The sequence below is a fragment of the Zeugodacus cucurbitae genome, chromosome 6 (assembly GCF_028554725.1).
Source record: "Zeugodacus cucurbitae isolate PBARC_wt_2022May chromosome 6, idZeuCucr1.2, whole genome shotgun sequence".
Classification (NCBI taxonomy): domain Eukaryota; kingdom Metazoa; phylum Arthropoda; class Insecta; order Diptera; family Tephritidae; genus Zeugodacus; species Zeugodacus cucurbitae.
Genome location: NC_071671.1, coordinates 50,391,268 through 50,408,840, shown reverse-complemented (window position 1 = coordinate 50,408,840; position 17,573 = coordinate 50,391,268). Strand labels below are relative to the sequence as shown.

Here is a 17,573-nt window from a genome sequence, read left to right as displayed (position 1 = left end):
TGATGTGAAAATAAATGAAATTTTATGACTTTTAAATATTATTAATTTTTTTAATTTTTATATTATTATTGAAAAATTAATATTTTTATTAATTCTTTTACATCTTCTTTTTATTTTAATTTTAATTTTTGTTCATTACCAATTAATAACTTTTTAATTTATTTTTTCTATATCTTTTTTTATTTTTAATGTTTTATAAAAAATATTTTTGTTATTATTTTTTATTTTTGTTTATTACCTTTTAATAACTTTTTAATTTATTTTTTCTCTATCTTATTTATTTTTAATAATTTATAAAAAATATTTTTAATTTTTTTTATTTTTGTTTATTAATTTTTAATTAACAATTAATAAATTTTTAATTTATTTTTTCTCTATCTTTTTTATTTTTAATATTTTATAAAAGATATTTTTTAATTTGTTTTTTTGTTTTTTGTTTTTTGTTTATTACCAATTAATAACTTTTTAATGTATTTTTTCTCTATCTTATTTATTTTTAATATTTTATAAAAAAATTTTTTATTTTTGTTTATTAATTTTTAATTAACAATTAATAAATTTTTAATTTATTTTTTCTCTATCTTTTTTTATTTTTAATATTTTATAAAAAATATTTTTAAATGTTTTGTTTATTTTGTTTATTACCAATTATTAATTTTTTAATTTATTTTTTCTCTTTCTCTTTCTTTTTTATTTTTGATATTTTATTTCATTTATGACTACTAATCATGGATTTTTTATATTTTTTTTATTTTATATTTAATTTAACTTTTTGTATTTTATTTTTTTTTTGTTTAATTTATTTTAATATTATTTTTAGTTTATATTCACTAAATTTTTATATTTATTTTTTATTATTTGCTTATAATTTTTTTGTTTACTACATTTCTATTTATTTTCTATTTTTATTTGATAAAATTATTAAATTTTTTGAATTTAATTTTTTATTTTTTTTCTACATTCTTAACATTTTCTAATTTCTTGCATTTTTTTCATATCAATTCAATTTTATTACTTTAGTTGTATTATATTTATTTAATAATTAATTTATTTTATAATTAATTCAATATAATTTTTTTCTTTTATTTTATTTTATATTATTATATTTATTTTATTTTTATTTTATTGTACACAACCTAGTTTTTATTTCTTCGAAGTATTTCAATTTTGTTTTATTAAATTAGATCAATATTCAAAGCCATTTATTTATTTTTTCTTTAATTTGAATACACTTTTATTTTATTTTATTCTATTATATCTTACTTTAATTAATGTCTCTTTATTTTACTTCGAACGTTATTTTATTTTTTTTTTTAATTTTATATTATAACATTTTTTTTTATTTTTCTTTGATTGTTTATCGACTGTTTTATATTTTATTGAAATATATAAAAAACTTTTTTTTATTATATTAAATTAAAATAATATTTTATTCAAATAATATATTTAATTTAATTTATTGGTTATGCTATGTTTTTTTTATTTCACTGAAGTACATACAAGTTATAATTTTTATTAATTGAAATTAAAAATGAATATTTTATTTAAATCTTATTTCATTTTATAATAATTATTTATTATTTTATTAAATTTTATATGATTTTCTTTCATTTTATTTTATTTCATTTAAATATGAATTTAATTTTTTTTATTTACATTTTACATTTTCTTTGATTTTTCTTTTATCGATTATAAAGAAGTCTATAAAAAAATGTTTTAAATTTAATTAAATTAAAATAATATTTTTTCTTTCTAATCTATTTTATTTTGCCTTTTTTTATTATTATTTATTTTGTTTATTATTTTTAGATTTTGTTTACTTTAATTTGTTATAATTTTATTTTAATTTATTTCACTTTATTTGTTGTTACTTAATATAAGTTCAGTACCTTTCGAACTTTGCTTCATCCTACTTCTTTCATATATCTTCATGATAGCAATTATTAATGCACTCAAAATCACAAATTTTTCACAATTCCCTAACAGATCGTCTATTTGGGTGCATTCTCATGCGAAGTGTCTTGGATATTGGAAGCACACGGTGATTTGCCGATGTCATCGTATATACTTTGCACACAATTCTTCATCGTTTTTGTGGCAACAACAATACTCATACATGGACTGGTCACCGGGTTGCCGTGGGGTCTATTCGCATGGTCAGTCGTTATTGGGCTACTTTCAATACCGGAACTGATATTTGTCATGATTATGACAACGCAACATTGGGTAAGTCACATTCAAACATACATAAATATATATTATAATATATAAACATTTGATTAACTCGGTTTGCTGACTTGCCAAAATACTGAAGCAGAAAAGAAAAGAAGTTGAAGTGGTGCGAAAGAAAATATGAAATATAAATGCTATAAATAATTTAAACATGACAATCTTTTAATAACTTTCAACTCTTTGTCTTTTTGTTGATCATTATAAGAGGCGTAGTCAGAATAATAGCAAAAGGGGGTATCTAAAATATTTTTCAAAAATTTAAAATAAGTAAATTTAAAATTTAATTTTTAATTTAATGTAATATTAAGAAATCATAAAATTTTTACTTAAGGAGGTTTCAAAACCTCCAAATACATACACCCCTACTCTACCTACGCCACTGTATATACTTTTTTATATATTTTTATAAGATTATTTTTGTTTAATCACTTCCCTTTTCACTTTTACAATTTTCATTCGTAATTCTCCTACTTTTTCTCAGGGTCTACAATCGGTGCATGGACTCACTGAGCTCATTTCCTACCTCGTAAGACTGGTGATAAATTGTTTTGCGTTGATTTGTGTGATACCAACCGGTATAAGGTAAGAGCAAAAGTTAAAAAACTATGAGCACAAAGTCACCACAGCACAACAAAAAAGACAACAACAACAACAAACAGTAGTCGCTTTAAAAAGCGTTTAACATCATAAACACAGTGAGCATTCAAATTTTACTTTCGACCTTGCCGCGACTCGCTGTTAACCCACATTTTGCAACTGGTCTAGGAATCAGGTTGTTCGCGCTCAGGTGTTGTTGCATGCAACCGCTTTGGCAGGCGGTGAAATAAACGAAAGGTTGCAAATATTTTACATACTTTAAACACGCCAGCTTATATGTGTATACGTATGTAGGTGTAGACATTCATACTCGTATGTCTGTCTTGTTTATTTATTCATGCTAGTTGATTGACAGGTGTTTATGGGGAAAAGGTGGTAGACCGCGGTGAGAAACTTTAAAGTTACTGTCATAAGCCGATGGTGTTAAAATCAAAAAAATCGATTTTTTTACATTTATCCCCTGAGTTTAATTAAATCATGGTCGTTTGGATAGAAAACGATAAAAAGTTGATTTGGTTGGTCGAGATTTTACATCTATTTTTTCTTTAGAACAAACAAGACTTTTAAACGAGAGTCGATATTTTTTCTTGTATTTTTTTATATTTGGACTATAGTGGACTATAAAAATATGTTCAACACTTCCTCTTATCTTTAAAGATCAGAATATAATATATAATACTTAAACCCTCTTATAGACGGATAACCTCATTTATATGTGTGTGAATAGGTATATATATGCATGACTTATGCAATCTGACATCATCTGGATTCAATCAGTCTGATTCTATCAAAGTTTTGTTTAGGTCTACTAGAAAAATCAATTATATAAAAAGGAATTGAATATAGTCGAGGATATTCCGCTTTAATTCCGAGAAAACTGGAAATCCAGAGACGGATATAGAGAAAAGAGAGAGGGTAAACGAGAAAAAAGAAGAGAAAACTAAGAGCTCTCTTCACTCCCTGCATTCAGCCGTACATGACGACTCATCAGACTTTGCTTCATTTTCTCTTCATATTTGAGAAGGTGAGAGTCGACTCCTTATGTGAATAAATTCTTACTAGGTCAAATTTTCACTGAACGAATTCCTGCCAAGCCGTAGAACCTCAATTAAGTCGAAACGCTGTGACTTTAATGATTTACATGAACATAATTTGAATAAAGTCTGACTTTCAAATCAAATAAATAAATCTTGTTCTCATCACACCGTCAGTAGTCAATACACCGGCGGAACGATATTTATAACATCACTTTGACCAAGCATTGCAGAAGATGATGCTAATCGAAGGCAATAAATTCATGAACTTCTCGATAAAATTTTGCAGTACAATTTATTTTTAATATAATACACTTTTCACACAGTAATTCACTAATTGATCAATTAACCGGTCTTTGCTCGATTAAAACGCTGATTTAGATCGATTTACCATACAAAATAAAAATCTCATTTTTCTACATTAATTTTTAAACGAATTTTAATCGACATGAAAATGAAATGCAACACTACTATATAGACCGTATTTGTGATTATATATACGAGTTGTTGTTCAACCTACACGACGGTAGATGTCGCTGTTGGAAATAAATAAAATAATAGAAATCAGCTGATGAAACTTCTTATGAAAAGCAAAAACAAAAATATGTAACAGCTGATTGATTATTGAATAGCCGGCAGTGTGAAGTGTAAAAACTGGTTTCTCAATCAAAATTTTAATCGATCAATTAATTTGGCTGTGTGAATATGCTATAAAATATGCTCTCATTTCGGCGATTTCTTTACAAGGTCATTCTTTTGAGGTTTGAGGGCAGTAAAACAGAGCTGGGGTGCATATTTTCCATCGATGTTTCACCGATTCTCGTTAGATGGTGCGCTTCCAAGATACTCGCTTTATATTGAACTTTGGTATAACCTAATAATAGAACGATATGTCCAACACGATCATTTAGTATCTGTACATTATTAGTTATATAGATCAACTTCACGTTTCGGTTTTATAAAGCTTTTTGGCGCATCGTGATCCACTATATGATGTCTATAAATATAAATAATGAAACAGACAACATTTTTCTTATTAAAAATCTGAAATATATTTATTTAAGCGTTTTCAACTTAACACTTTCTTACCTTTGCTGTGAGTCAAAGAACTCATTAAAGATTTTCCTTTTTTATTTTTTAATGAAAATTTTAATGAATTTCCTTAATTTGCGCACTTCAACGCAAAGAAAGCGCCTTCAATTTCACAGCACGCAAAATTTATGTGCATTTTCACTGCGTCGATTTTTGCTGTTTATTTATATTTATATTTATTATACTTTTCTGCCAAAGAGCAGTGAGTTCGCAAGTAGGAAAGTAAAAGTGCAAATTAAAATGCTGATTTCTGGTGAAGTTGGGCAGCAAAACGAGTTGAAATTTCTTCGTGCGTTACATTTTCAATTAAAATTATGCTTGCTGTTGTTGTTGTTGCTTTTTTTAAATAATAATGTGTGCATGCCATAATAATAAGTGTGCGGGGCTTACGCACTTTCGAGTTGCTTCTCCAGCGCATTTCACTTCATTTTCCATTTTTCATTTGAAATTTGTCGCTTAAGTCTTTTGTTTGTGTATCTACGATTAATCGATTAACCACCCGCAGATGGCGCCGCGAGACACAGGTGCTGACACAGCTGCAGGGCTTGGCCACACGTCTCCAGCTGCAGACGCCGCCACCGAGCGTGCCCATCGTCAAGGCCGACTCGCGACGTGCCAGCAAACGGCGACAGAGCGCCGGCTTCGAGAATGCCGGCTACGAGGTGAGCGAACCGACCAAGATCAATATGGGCGGCTCGCAGGCGCAAGGTCTCAACATGTACAACAACAGCAATCCGTTGTTTGGCTCACAAAATGAATTCAATGCGGCGATCTTCATGCCACAGTACATGCAACAGTTCAACGGCCACGCTTACGGTCACGGTCATAACGGCGGCGTCGGCGGTGGAGGTGGCGTGCAGATGCGCAACGGTGAGTGAAGACATAACAACAACAAGAATAACAGTACATTAATTAATAACGTGTGTGTGTTTTTTTTTCATTTCCGTTTCAGCCGGCAATCGCGCTCAATCGCTAATGGATCTGCGCTGCACACTTCCCGGCATGTATAATCCGCGCTATGTGCTCGACACCGAGGACAAGAATGGCAAGTACTTCAACATCACCATTGACGACCTGAAGAACAGCATACAGGACTCGCACAAGCAGCATCAGCCCCCATCGTCGGTCATTGGTTCGGTTAACGACCCGATCTATTGTTCGATCGAACCGAAGTTGCCGACACCGCCGCAGCAGCGTCAGCGTTCGCCCGAGAAGTCCGTGCAATCGTCGTCTTCGTCGGGAAAGTTGACGCGCAACTGCATTTCGCTGGAGAATTTGGACGGCATTACGAAGGTGCAAAACGAATTGGCCGCCTACGGCAATAATCTGTTGCAGAACTACACACAACAACAGCAATACTATTTGGCCATGCTGAGCGGTTACTTGAACAATCCGGTGCACGGCACTGGGGTGTATCGTCGCCCGTCGAGCGGCTCGGCGGTGGGTCCCTTCTCGGGCACCGTGTTAGCGCAACCGCTGCCGCGTCGCAACTCACAGCAGCTGCAGTACTACGGCGGCTTCGACTATGCGAACTACACGAATCCCTACATAACGGCGAACAGTAAGCTATCGCTGGGCAATGAGTCCGATGATTATCGGAAGTATCGCGATGTGGCGCTGTAGGCGCACACAGGAGATGATTCTTAGGTTATGTGTTTAGGTGCTAGAAAATGAGTCAATGTTTACAGTTAGCTTTTAGTTTGAGGTTAGATTAATTTTTCGTTAAATGTATAAATGTAGGACGTGTATGTAGTTATTATTGGGCTTAAGCCACATGCACTGATTGACTAAATAAATTTTGAGGTTATGAAGAGTAATTAAATTTAAAAATAATAATTAATGTAAAAAAATATGTATTTGTAAATGTATAAATAAATGAATTGGAAAAAATAATAATAATATTATAACTTAAATACACTCAAAAAAAATAAAATAAATATTAAAAATAAAAAAGATGAAAAGAAATTAAATATATAAAAATATATTTTAAATCAAAGGTTGTAATAAATAATATCAAAAAATAATCATATTTTAATTTTGAAATGAGCTTGAATAAATAATTAAATGAAATATATGACAATAATATTGTTTTAATAAAAAAAATTAAATATAGTATTTTTTTAATAATTTGAAAAGTGAAATAAAATTAAAAAATTGGATAATTAAATTAAATTATTTGAAAAATTAATAATAATATATTAAAAACATTTAAAACTAAAAAACAAACAAATGAACTGGAATAAATTTTTGAATGAAGAATAATAATTAAAACGTATTAAATACAAAAAATAAATATTAAAATAAAATAAAAAAAATTAAAATAGTTATTTAAAAAAATAAAATATTTAAAAAAATTATATAAAATTATAACAAAAAAAATAAATAAATTGAAAAATATTAAATTACAAAAACTTTTTCAATCTTATATTTGTTACGAAATATGCAAACAAATATTTATTTATAAAAAAAAATTACAAGTTGTAAAGGTTTTTTTGTTTCGTTTAGAACATACATAGTATATACAGCTGAACTTCCCTAAACAAATCACAATAATTCACAAAAAAAAATTTCGATTTAGAGGGACTTCCGAGTTACGGAAAGTTATGCAAATTGACTTTTATTGCCAATTAAAGAGCTCGAGTTATGGAGAACTCAGAGTTATGGAAGTTCAACTGTATTAATAAAAAGAAAAGTTGAATAAAATAAACTGCGGATCTTTAATATTTAGTTTAATTTTGAAATATTTCTTGAAGCTCATATGAAATTTAAGAAAAAAATTTATTTTTATATTTTTAAAAATAATTCAATACTTTTTTAATGCATATTTTTTTTTGTAAAACTTTTTGTTACTTGAAAATATTATAATTACGTAATTGAATAAAAAATTAAAATTTTCACTTTTTATTTACTTCAATTAATTTTTGAATTTAATTTAAAATAATTTATAAAGCTTTTTTCATAAAAAAAAAACTATAAAGGCTTACTTTTTGAAACTTTTTGTAAATTTTTTGTTGGTTGAAAAAGTTAGTTAGAAATTCGCAATTAATTTTTTTATCTTTCAATAATTGAAAAAAAGTTAATATTTTAATGTTTATTTATTTTAATTAATTTTTGAAGTTCTCATGTAATATGTAATTTTTTTATATTATATCTAAATTTTCGATTCTTAATTAATTTTATTTAATTTTGATTCTTTTTTGTTTGTAATTTTTAAAACTTTTTTGAATTATTTTATTTAAAAAAATACTATAAAAGTTCACTAAAGTGTGACAAATCGATGTTAAGAGTAAGTTACCGTTAGCAATACACGTAATAACGACAACCAAAGAGCAAACTAACTCATTGATTACTAAAAATACAAATTGGATCAATACAGTGCTACAATTAGCAAACATACATACATACATATGAGTAAATACAAATAATTTATTGTTGTAATACTTTAAGGGGCATCTAAGAAAATGATAATAGCAAAAAATAATAATTATTTTATATTATTAAATATTTTCTTAATTTAATAATAAATTAAAAATAATTATTATTTTAAGTTTTAAATACTTTAATAATTATTTATAAATCAAATTGAAAAATGAACTTTACCAATTAATTTTACATTTAAATAAGTAAATGTCACATTCAATTATTTAATTAAAATAAACAAAAATTAGAATTTTGCTATTTTCCAAAATTCAAAATAATTATAAAAAATTGACTATATAAATTTCCGATAAATATATTTTTAGTGTATTTTTTAATGAAATATCTTTTTTCTTTTAATTGCTAAAATTTGTTCGTACAATTAAGGCAGATTTCTTAATTTGCTCAATTAGTTGATTGTCTCAACTATAATTAAGTGAATATTTGCTAATTGACTCAATTATTTTTTTTTTTAATAATTTAATACTCAACACATTGTTTTTGGAATCATTAAGTGAATATTTGCTAATTGACTCAATTAATAATATTTTTTTTATTTTTTTTCAATCATTTAATAAACCACATATTATGTTTTTGTAATTATTTTATTTTGTAGATTTGCATATTTAAGAAAAAAAGAAATTAGTTTTTTTTCTGTATGCATACATATGTAAATGTGTGTATAATATAATAGATATAAAATAAATTTAAAGCATAAAATAATTCATTAAAAATTCAATAGAAGTTTTTAACTTTTTGTTCGCTAAATACTTATGGATGCGCGCGCACACACAATGTGGGCGCATGGAAAATAAATGTGTTTAACGGTTAATGCACTTTCGTTGATATTTCTTTGTCACTACAGCGGTAATTTACTACGAGAAGGCCAACGACTTGTTATGGATTCAACAGATCGGCCAAGGGATTATCTGACAACGACTTCTGCTTGTCGAGTGGCTGTTGCTTTGTTGTTGTTGTTGTTGTTATAGGCTTCTGTTTCGTACTAGTGGACGTCATAGTTGTTAATGTTGCTTTCGACTTACTAGTTACTGTAAAATATGAGAAAACAGTTATTGGTAAACGTTTTCTTTTTTTAAATAAAGATGAATCTTACTTGGTTTGGACTTGCTCTTTACGCCAAAGAGATCGTCTTCATCACTTTCAACATCACTAAATAGACCCGCGCTTGACTGCTTTGCCGAGCTACCCGCGCTTGCGTTCACCAAGCTCGTTATTGCTTTCTTTTTGGGCTTAAGATTCGACAGAAAATCGTCATCTTCATCGTCGCTACCGAAAATCGAGTCCAACTTGCGCTCGTTTGTGGTTTTCGGCGTTTCTGTTACACGGCTTCCTGTGGCTGTTGGAGTTTCTGTTGTTGTTGTTAGCGGACTTGCAGCCTTCGTAGTTATTCGTGGAAGCGATTTGCTGCTTTTGAAGAGATCATCATCGGAGTCCTCACTCGGCGTGTTGCCGAAAAGCGATTTTGTTGTAGGCTTTGTTGGTGGTATGCTTTGTGTTGTTGCTGTTGTGGTTGCTGCTTTGCTGTTGTTCGTCGGCTTAGACGCGGCGCTTGTAGGCGCGACCCGCACGCTCTTAAAAAGATCGTCATCATCGTCTGCATCGCTTCCGGCGAAATCCACTTTCTTAGCTAGTAAAGTTGTAGGTGTCTCGCTTGCGGAACTCGCTGGCATAGCCGGTCTTTGCACACTTATCCCTTTTACTGTTTTTACATTCAACGCTTGCTTTGAATTATTGCTACTAACCTGCGCAGGCTTAAATAGTGAATCATAGTCGTGGGCGTCGTCGTCTTCATCTAGGAATAAATTTGCGGACTTTGCAAGATTAACACTGGCATTGACTGCTGGTGCTTTCGGAACGCTGCTTGGCGCTGGCTGTGCATTCCTTGCATCACTTTCAGTTTGATTTGCCAGCTTTCCAGTTATCACGCTACTGCTGGATGCGCCCTCTGCATCAAAATCCCCGACTATGTGGTCCGTTTGCTCCGCGATGAGCGATTGACGATAGTTCTCCTGGCGCGCTCTGCGCGTGGACGGTCGCCTGCCGACTGGCGCACGCACGCGTGTCTTACAAACGCTCGGCAGCAAGCTGTCGTTCGTCGATGCAGCGGACGCCGTGGATTTCAAGCTTACGCTTGAGGTTGGTTTACTCAACTCAGCCGCTGGAGACGGTACGGAAGCTTCACTTTGCGTTTGTGTGGGTATGGGCACCACTGGCGTGGTTGGAGACTTCTTGAAATTTGGTCTACCGCCACCGCCGGGCAGCAAGGCTTGCACATTAATCTTGATATTTGGCATTTGCAATTTTCCAGCAACAGCGCGTGGTTTCTCCGGTGGAGGAGCGGTTGTAGTGTTTTCTAGCTTTGGAATTGCACGATCTGTTAGATCTTTCGAGGGTTCAGCTTTACTTATGGTTTTTCCGAAGTTGTCCGGCGGAGGAGCGGTTGCAGTGTATGCCAGCTTAGGAACTACACGATCCGTTACATCTTTAGTGGGTTCAACTTTGCTAACGTTTTTCACAAAGTTTTCATCTTTTGGTTCAACGCCTTCAATCTTGTAAGAATCTTCTTCTGTTTTTGTTTCCACTAAATTTTTCGGCGTCTCCATTGCTCTAACAGCGAATAGCTCTTCATCCGATGGCGGCTCATCATCAAATAACGCATGCGCCGCTATTTTATTCTCCTTTATCTGCTGCACTGCCTCCAAAGTCTCTGTGAAATCATCATAGAAGACACTATGCAAACGCTGATTGACGCCAACACCGTTATCTGCGGCTTGTTTCGACTGTTGTTTGGCGGTGTTGAAATTATCGTCCTCATCGTAGTCGTCGGGTGGAATTTCACTAAATAGGCGTAGACCGCCATAATCACTAGTGCCTGCCTGTGTGTTTGTTGTCGCTGCAGTTGTTGTAGATCTTGCGGAAGTCGGTACTTGCGGTAGCGCCGGTTCATAGAAATCATTTTCCAAATCGAGCGTTAGTTTCGAGACAGATAACGGCTTCGTGTTACTGCTGAGTGTTGCAAAGAAGTCATCATCATCGGGTGGCTCTTCGAGAAAGATGGAGGTATATTTTGGTTGGTTCGATGTGTTCTCTTTATCCGGCGCAACATCTTTGTTAGTGTCAGCAGGAGGTTTGACAACATCGTCAGAGGTTTCCATAGTTTCTTCCAAGGATTCCAATGTGGGTTGTGGGGTTTCGAGTTTTTCAGGACGCTCTGCGTTCTTCGACCATGAATCCAACTGATTCTCCAAGTTATTATCTTCGTGGTGCGAAGTTTCCGCCAATGTTTCAACTTCCTTAATCTCTTCGTTGTTTGGTATACCCTTGTGAGGGCTACTCAAACTATCCGGCGCGGAATTCTTTTCCTGCGCTACATTGTTCTCTATATTTTCAACATTATTTTCATCACTAACGACTATTTGTTCCACTGTGATGTCAGAAATAGGAGTCTTCCGAGACTTTTCACTCTCTTGTTCGCTCACACTTTCAAAATTATCACTAAAGAGTCCATTAATTGGGGTCGGCTCCAACGCTGCACTCTCTTTTTCAAAAACAGTGTCAAGTGGAGGTGGTTCTGAAACACTTGTGGCAGCCTGTATTTGATCTAAAATACCATTGCTGCCTAAATTCTCTTCTGCTACCTTCTCCACACTGGAAAGTGCATCTTTCTTTGCTGGGCCAAATAAATCATTAGTATTTTCAAAATCATCGTCTTCAAATAACGATTTTCTTGGGCTTGCATTCTTCACAGTTTCAAAAACTTCGGTTTCTTTCGCTTGCTTGCTAGAAGACTTGTCTTCGTTTTGTTCCAACAAAACATGTGTATTATCTTTGACGACAGCAGCGGTAGTGGATGCAATCTTCGGTTCATTTTTGCTTACTTTCTTGATTGATTTGATGCCAAACAAGTCATCAGCATCATCATCGAGATCATCTCCGAAAAGTGACGAGCTTTTAAATGTGCTAACTGCACTTTGATTAGATTTAGTTGGCGCGACTAAGTGTTTATCAACCTTCTTTGCCTGGCTACCGAACAAATCATCATCTTCATCGTCTACAAAGTCATCTCCGAAGAGTGAATTCTTCTGCGGCGTAATTACATTTGTTGTTGTCACATTTTCTTGCACTTTATTACTTGACTCATTATTAACAGTTTTTGTTGTTTGTTGCTTCGTTGAATTTTTATTAAACAAATCATCCAGATCATCATTATCGTCATCAGCAAAGAGATCGGTGCCAAAGAGCTTACTAACGGGTTTCAATGGCGGCGGTTGAGGCAACTGTGAATAAGAAAATGAAATTAATTGTTTAACAGTTACTCAAACTTGAACTATATTAACTTACCTGTGAGTTCGAAGCAGTTTCAGATGATGTTTTTGTTGTTGTTGTATTTGTCACAACTGCAGCTTCTGTTTTTGCTGTTTCATTGCTTTGATCTAGTTCCTTACCAACACTACCGTTAACTGTGAGACTATCGTTCGACTTTTTGTTGTTGTTCTTTTCCTTAAATACTGCCGTTGTCTGAGTAAAATCATCCTCAGGTGGTGTATCATCGAATAAGTTAACTGTTGTACGAGTATTCATAGGTGGGCGTGTTACTGCCTCATTATCATCGTCAAATAGCAGCGTTTTGCCTGCAGTGCGTTGCGGCAGATTTAGTTTTCTCGCACCGAACGCATTTAGGAAATCATCATCATCGTCGTCATCATCAAACAGCGACTTAGCAGTGATGCTTGGCTCAGCAACTGTTGGCGCCACGTCTTTCGCCTTATTATCGCTCGGTATAGTGTTCTTGAAGAGCGAATCATTTTCGAGGCTACCTTCGGGACTGTCGAATAGATTTACTGGTTTTCGAGTTGTTGTTTCTTTTGGTTTTTCAATTTTGATTGGTGCAGTTACTGGCTTTTGAATGCTTGGAGGCTCGGCAAATAAGTCCACTACTTTCGTGGTCTCTCTTCTGGAAGGCAATGTTCTACTGGCCGGCACAGGTTGTACTTTTTCTTCTTGCACAGCTTTGTTTTGGGCCTTATCTACGACTTCTGTCATGAATGAATTAAAATCATCATCATCAAATAGATTCACGGGTTTACGTTTAATTTGACCGGTTGTTGATTTTTGTTGTACTGTTATGTTTTCACCACGGTTGGTGGGTTGCGGCTCTGTGACTGCATCTGCGAAAATATCAGTAGGCGGCGTAACATCAAAGAACGGCGTTCTCGACGCTGCTGTTGAAGGTATAACGCGTTGTGTCTGCGCTGTTGCAGCAGCATGTTGCTGTGGCGAAGACGAAGTGGTTGAGCTGGTGATTGGCGTATCATGACGTAAAGCAGCAAATAAATCATGCTCATGCGCTCTATGTGGCGGATTCGTTGCAGTACTTCGAGACGTTGTAGAGTAGGTGTCGCTGTCATCGTTGCTCTGTACAGGTTGTGTGCTTGGCAAATGCTTATTTCGCGACGCTGTGGCTGCTGTAACAGGTAATGTATGCTCTTTCGGCGCTACCATCAATGCTGGGTGTTTATGCTCAATTGGTATGGAAGTGCTCGAAGCCCATTCAGAGAGATTGGCGGTATTACTCTCATATGATTCATTATCCGCAGCTGAGGAACTGGAGGTTTCAGAGAATGCATCGGATGCTTCATCGCCGGAGTATTCGTTAGCGCCATCGCAGAGCCCTACATGCCAGTGTTCTTTCCATAACTTACTACCGTAAATATGTGGCAGTAAAGCATCATTATAGGGATTTTTCGGCTGATAGATGTAGCTGTGTTGGTATAATGACAATATACTTTAATTTAGTGATTATATTATAACATACTTATTAGTGTTGGTGGCTTCATCCTCATCGGAGTCTTCAAAATCGAGCGCATACTTCTCATGACAGTTGTGCAACATTTGCAGATTTTTTTGTAGAAAAGTTTCGAGAACTTCTTTGGGTGTTTTTGTTTTTGCAGTGGACTGTATTGTATTAAAAGTTGGTTAGTTATACATAGTTAATTTAGTAATAGCTAATTTTTGCATACCGTAGCCGCAGCTTCTGTATCCACTACGTTTGTAGTGGTTTGTGTTTCGTCGTCATCATGACAGCGACTCTCCACAAATTGCGTATACTGTAGTGCAGTTAAACTGTTGGCCGCATTATCCAAGGCAATTGCAGTGCGATTAACATTTATGTTTAATTGCTGCAGTGCATCATTGGTTTTGGTGGCTCGTTGTTCGATATGCTGCGATAATATTTGATGATTATTAAATAACAAGTTGCACTTATTAGTAGGCGTAAATTAATGGTATACCTGCGAAAGTTCTTGCATCCAGGCGAGCAGCGAACAATCGCCTTCAAAGCTCCATTGTGTTGCCTGTGAAATTATTTTGTCAGCTCTTGCGTTTTCCTCCATTATTTCTTTATTTTCACTTTATCAACTCACTAAAATTAACATTAGATTACTCGCTAATTAAATTAATTTATTTAACAAAAACAAGTAACACGAATCAGCTGTTATCAGCAACTGCAGTATGTTCAATGTTCACTATTGAGATATGAAATATAAGGGGCTGTTCACATCTGTGTTGCTTTGCCAAGTAAACTCTTATGAATATACTTTAAATTCATTGCAATAATTTTCTACCAAATTTATTTAAAAAAATTGCTGGTAGCAGTATTGACTCGAAAATCTAATAATTGTGTGTATTTTTAATAATTGTTGACTTGATTTGTCTAATATTAAAATATTGACAGTTGACGACAGCATATTATTTATGAACACTGAACGTACCTAATACACGTGTGGTTGACAGCAACACTTTGTGATTAGTTTTGTTTGCGAATATTTTTCAATCGTTTTAAAATAATTTGTTAATATATAGTAAAATATACATAAAATACACAAAATATACATAGCATATCGTTATTGTATAATTGTTGTAAAAGATGGCTATGTTAGCTGAACCACGACAGCGTAAGCGGTATAATTTAACACCGCGAGGCAAGGCCTTATATGAAGGTATTTGTTTAATGAAGTAATATATCATTCATTTTTATTTTAACTACTATTAAATATAATTTAGATGATACGCGTTTTGGCACAAAAATGTTGGAGAAAATGGGCTGGTCCAAAGGAAAAGGTCTCGGTGCCAAAGAGAACGGTAGTCAAGATTTTGTGCGTGTGCGTATGCGTAACACAAACGAAGGTTTGGGATTTGAAGATCGTGATGACCATTGGACACAACATGAACAAGATTTTAATGGATTGCTGAAATCATTAAATGGTGAGGAGGAGGAGGACAATGAGAAAGTTAGTGACAATAAAGACAGTGCTTCTGATGAGGAAACTCCCAGAGTGGGATTCGGATTCGCAACCGAATCGAAAAAACCGAAAGTGGAAAAGTTGAAGGATAAAATTAGTGGTATTTCCCTGGAACAGAAGTCAAAACATAGTAAAGCTCGTGTACATTACAAAAAGTTTACGAAAGGAAAGGATATAGCACAATATAGTGAAAAAGATCTTGCAAATATATTTGGCAAAAAAGTCGTTGAAACGGAACAAGCGGATGGTGTTTATGCGCAGCTCACAGCTATAATGACTAGAGAAGATAAAGAAAAAACGGAAACCGCAGATGCTGAAGAAAACGAAGTAAAGCCAAATTTTGGTGGCGTACAAACAATTAGCACAGGTATGTCGGTGAGTGATTACTTTAAACAAAAAATGGAAGCATTGAAAAACAAACAGAAACAGAATAATAATGAACGAAAGGAAGCAGAAATAGTAGAAGTGCCAGATGAGGAATCCACAGAAAATAAAAAGAAATCTAAAAAGAGGAAGCATGAAAGGGAAGCAGTTGAGGCTGAAAGTCAAACCACCGAAGCAAATGTTCTTAAAGAAATGGAAGACAGTCCAACTTCCGAAAAGGACGAAAATAAGCTGCAAGACAGTGCTATTGAAACTGTGGATTTAACGGACGATGTAGAGAACGAAGATGAGGATGTTCCCAAAAAGAAGAAAAAGAAGAAGTCCAAAGAAAACCAATTAGAGCAACACACAAATGAAAACGAAGTTATGGATGAAATCAAGGAAGAAGAAAATTCGGCAACAGAGGCGCCTAAGAAGAAAAAGAAATCAAAAAAGAGTAAAAGGAAGCAATCACAAGATGATGACGATGTAATAATTGTAGCGGTTGAACCGTCAACATATGAGAAGTTATTGCAAATACCGGAACAAGCGGAAAGCCATGCAAAAGAAGTACCAACGGATGGTATAAAAGTGAAGAAAAATAAAAAGTCCAAAAAGGAGAAAAAAAATGAGAAATCAAGTGAAAACGAAGATAGTGTCGACGCCGGACAAACAACGAAAAAGTCGAAGAAATCCAAAAAAGATGTAAGTGAAGATAACAAAGCGTTGACACTTGATGAATTGATAGCCAAATATAATTCTTACAATATCTACACAATTTCCTCATTTGTAGCAGAAAAATTCCGCAATGTTGATTTAGACAGCTTCAAAGGCTCAACCATAACACATATACCAGGTTATACACAAACGGGCGATATTCAACTGAAGGTGGTGAATGAACCCAAAGATGAAGAGCGTATCACGAGATTATGGAATTGCAGTGAAGATAAATATATTGAAGTCAATCCTAAAGCCATTTTTGGCAGATACAAACAAAATACTATAAATGCATATAGAAATAAGAAAGATGCAAAGAAACCCTTACCGTTGTTTAACATCAAGTCGCTTAAGAGAAAAAGTGTTTTCCAACCAATATGAAAGATACACAATAAAAAGAAGTTATTTACTACTTAGAGGTAAATTAATTTGTATTTATTTCAGTTGTATTTTTTGTTTAGAAACCTCTTTTATTCTGTCTAGCTTATGGAAAGATTTATCAAGCTTTTAGAAGAGTTAGAATTGGTTTTTTATATAAAAATTTATCAGCTGTTCGCTGGATACTTAAAACCATTTAGAACTTTCCATTAGTTGAATAGCATCAACACTAAAATTGGAACGCTGGAATAAAGGTATAACGTAGTCATTTGTAGTAATTTTGCTTTGAGAGTTCAGTAGACACTTGCTTATATTGCTGCAGAGAAAAGCAGAAATCTTGAAAATATTATTAGAAAATATTGCGATTTAGACTGATTGTTTTTGCCCCAAAAGTGCGAAATTTTGCCCATCACTATATGTA

At 33.2% G+C, this 17,573-nt stretch overlaps 3 protein-coding genes across 8 annotated transcripts in view; 2 read left to right on the top strand and 1 right to left on the bottom strand.

Moving 5' to 3' along the window:
- Window positions 1-6,859, top strand: part of LOC105214545 (uncharacterized) — a 33,012-nt gene extending 26,153 nt beyond the window's left edge. For all 6 annotated transcript variants that reach the window (XM_054233900.1, XM_054233895.1, XM_054233898.1 and 3 more), the window contains exons 4-7: window positions 1,987-2,226; window positions 2,714-2,814; window positions 5,461-5,825; window positions 5,908-6,859. In XM_054233900.1, coding sequence (XP_054089875.1) covers window positions 1,987-2,226; window positions 2,714-2,814; window positions 5,461-5,825; window positions 5,908-6,578 — 1,377 coding nt within the window. In that variant the 3' untranslated portion in view covers window positions 6,579-6,859. The remainder of the gene's footprint in view (window positions 1-1,986; window positions 2,227-2,713; window positions 2,815-5,460; window positions 5,826-5,907) is intronic.
- A 2,099-nt stretch (window positions 6,860-8,958) lies between these two features.
- On the bottom strand, window positions 8,959-14,939 carry LOC105214535 (WASH complex subunit 2). The gene is made up of 6 exons (XM_011188021.3): window positions 14,684-14,939; window positions 14,414-14,614; window positions 14,209-14,348; window positions 12,735-14,154; window positions 9,487-12,670; window positions 8,959-9,421 (listed from the first exon to the last, which is right to left on the bottom strand). The coding sequence occupies exons 1-6, from the start codon at window positions 14,783-14,785 to the stop codon at window positions 9,270-9,272; spliced, it is 5,199 nt and encodes a 1,732-aa protein (XP_011186323.2). The 5' UTR covers window positions 14,786-14,939; the 3' UTR covers window positions 8,959-9,269.
- A 217-nt stretch (window positions 14,940-15,156) lies between these two features.
- LOC105214536 (PIN2/TERF1-interacting telomerase inhibitor 1) lies at window positions 15,157-17,198 on the top strand. Its single transcript, XM_011188022.3, has 2 exons — window positions 15,157-15,391; window positions 15,456-17,198. The coding sequence occupies exons 1-2, from the start codon at window positions 15,319-15,321 to the stop codon at window positions 17,153-17,155; spliced, it is 1,773 nt and encodes a 590-aa protein (XP_011186324.2). The 5' UTR covers window positions 15,157-15,318; the 3' UTR covers window positions 17,156-17,198.
- The last annotated feature ends 375 nt before the right edge of the window (window positions 17,199-17,573 follow it).

Excerpts from the sequence above, each read along its gene's own strand:
- LOC105214536 (XM_011188022.3), top strand. The coding sequence starts at position 15,319 with ATGGCTATGTTAGCTGAACCACGACAGCGTAAGCGGTATAATTTAACA. Across the intron at positions 15,392-15,455 it reads AGGCAAGGCCTTATATGAAG|ATGATACGCGTTTTGGCACA; the intron begins GTATTTGTTTAA and ends AATATAATTTAG.
- LOC105214535 (XM_011188021.3), bottom strand. The coding sequence starts at position 14,785 with ATGGAGGAAAACGCAAGAGCTGACAAAATAATTTCACAGGCAACACAA. Across the intron at positions 14,615-14,683 it reads GGATGCAAGAACTTTCGCAG|CATATCGAACAACGAGCCAC; the intron begins GTATACCATTAA and ends ATATTATCGCAG. Across the intron at positions 9,422-9,486 it reads AAAGAGCAAGTCCAAACCAA|TAACTAGTAAGTCGAAAGCA; the intron begins GTAAGATTCATC and ends CATATTTTACAG.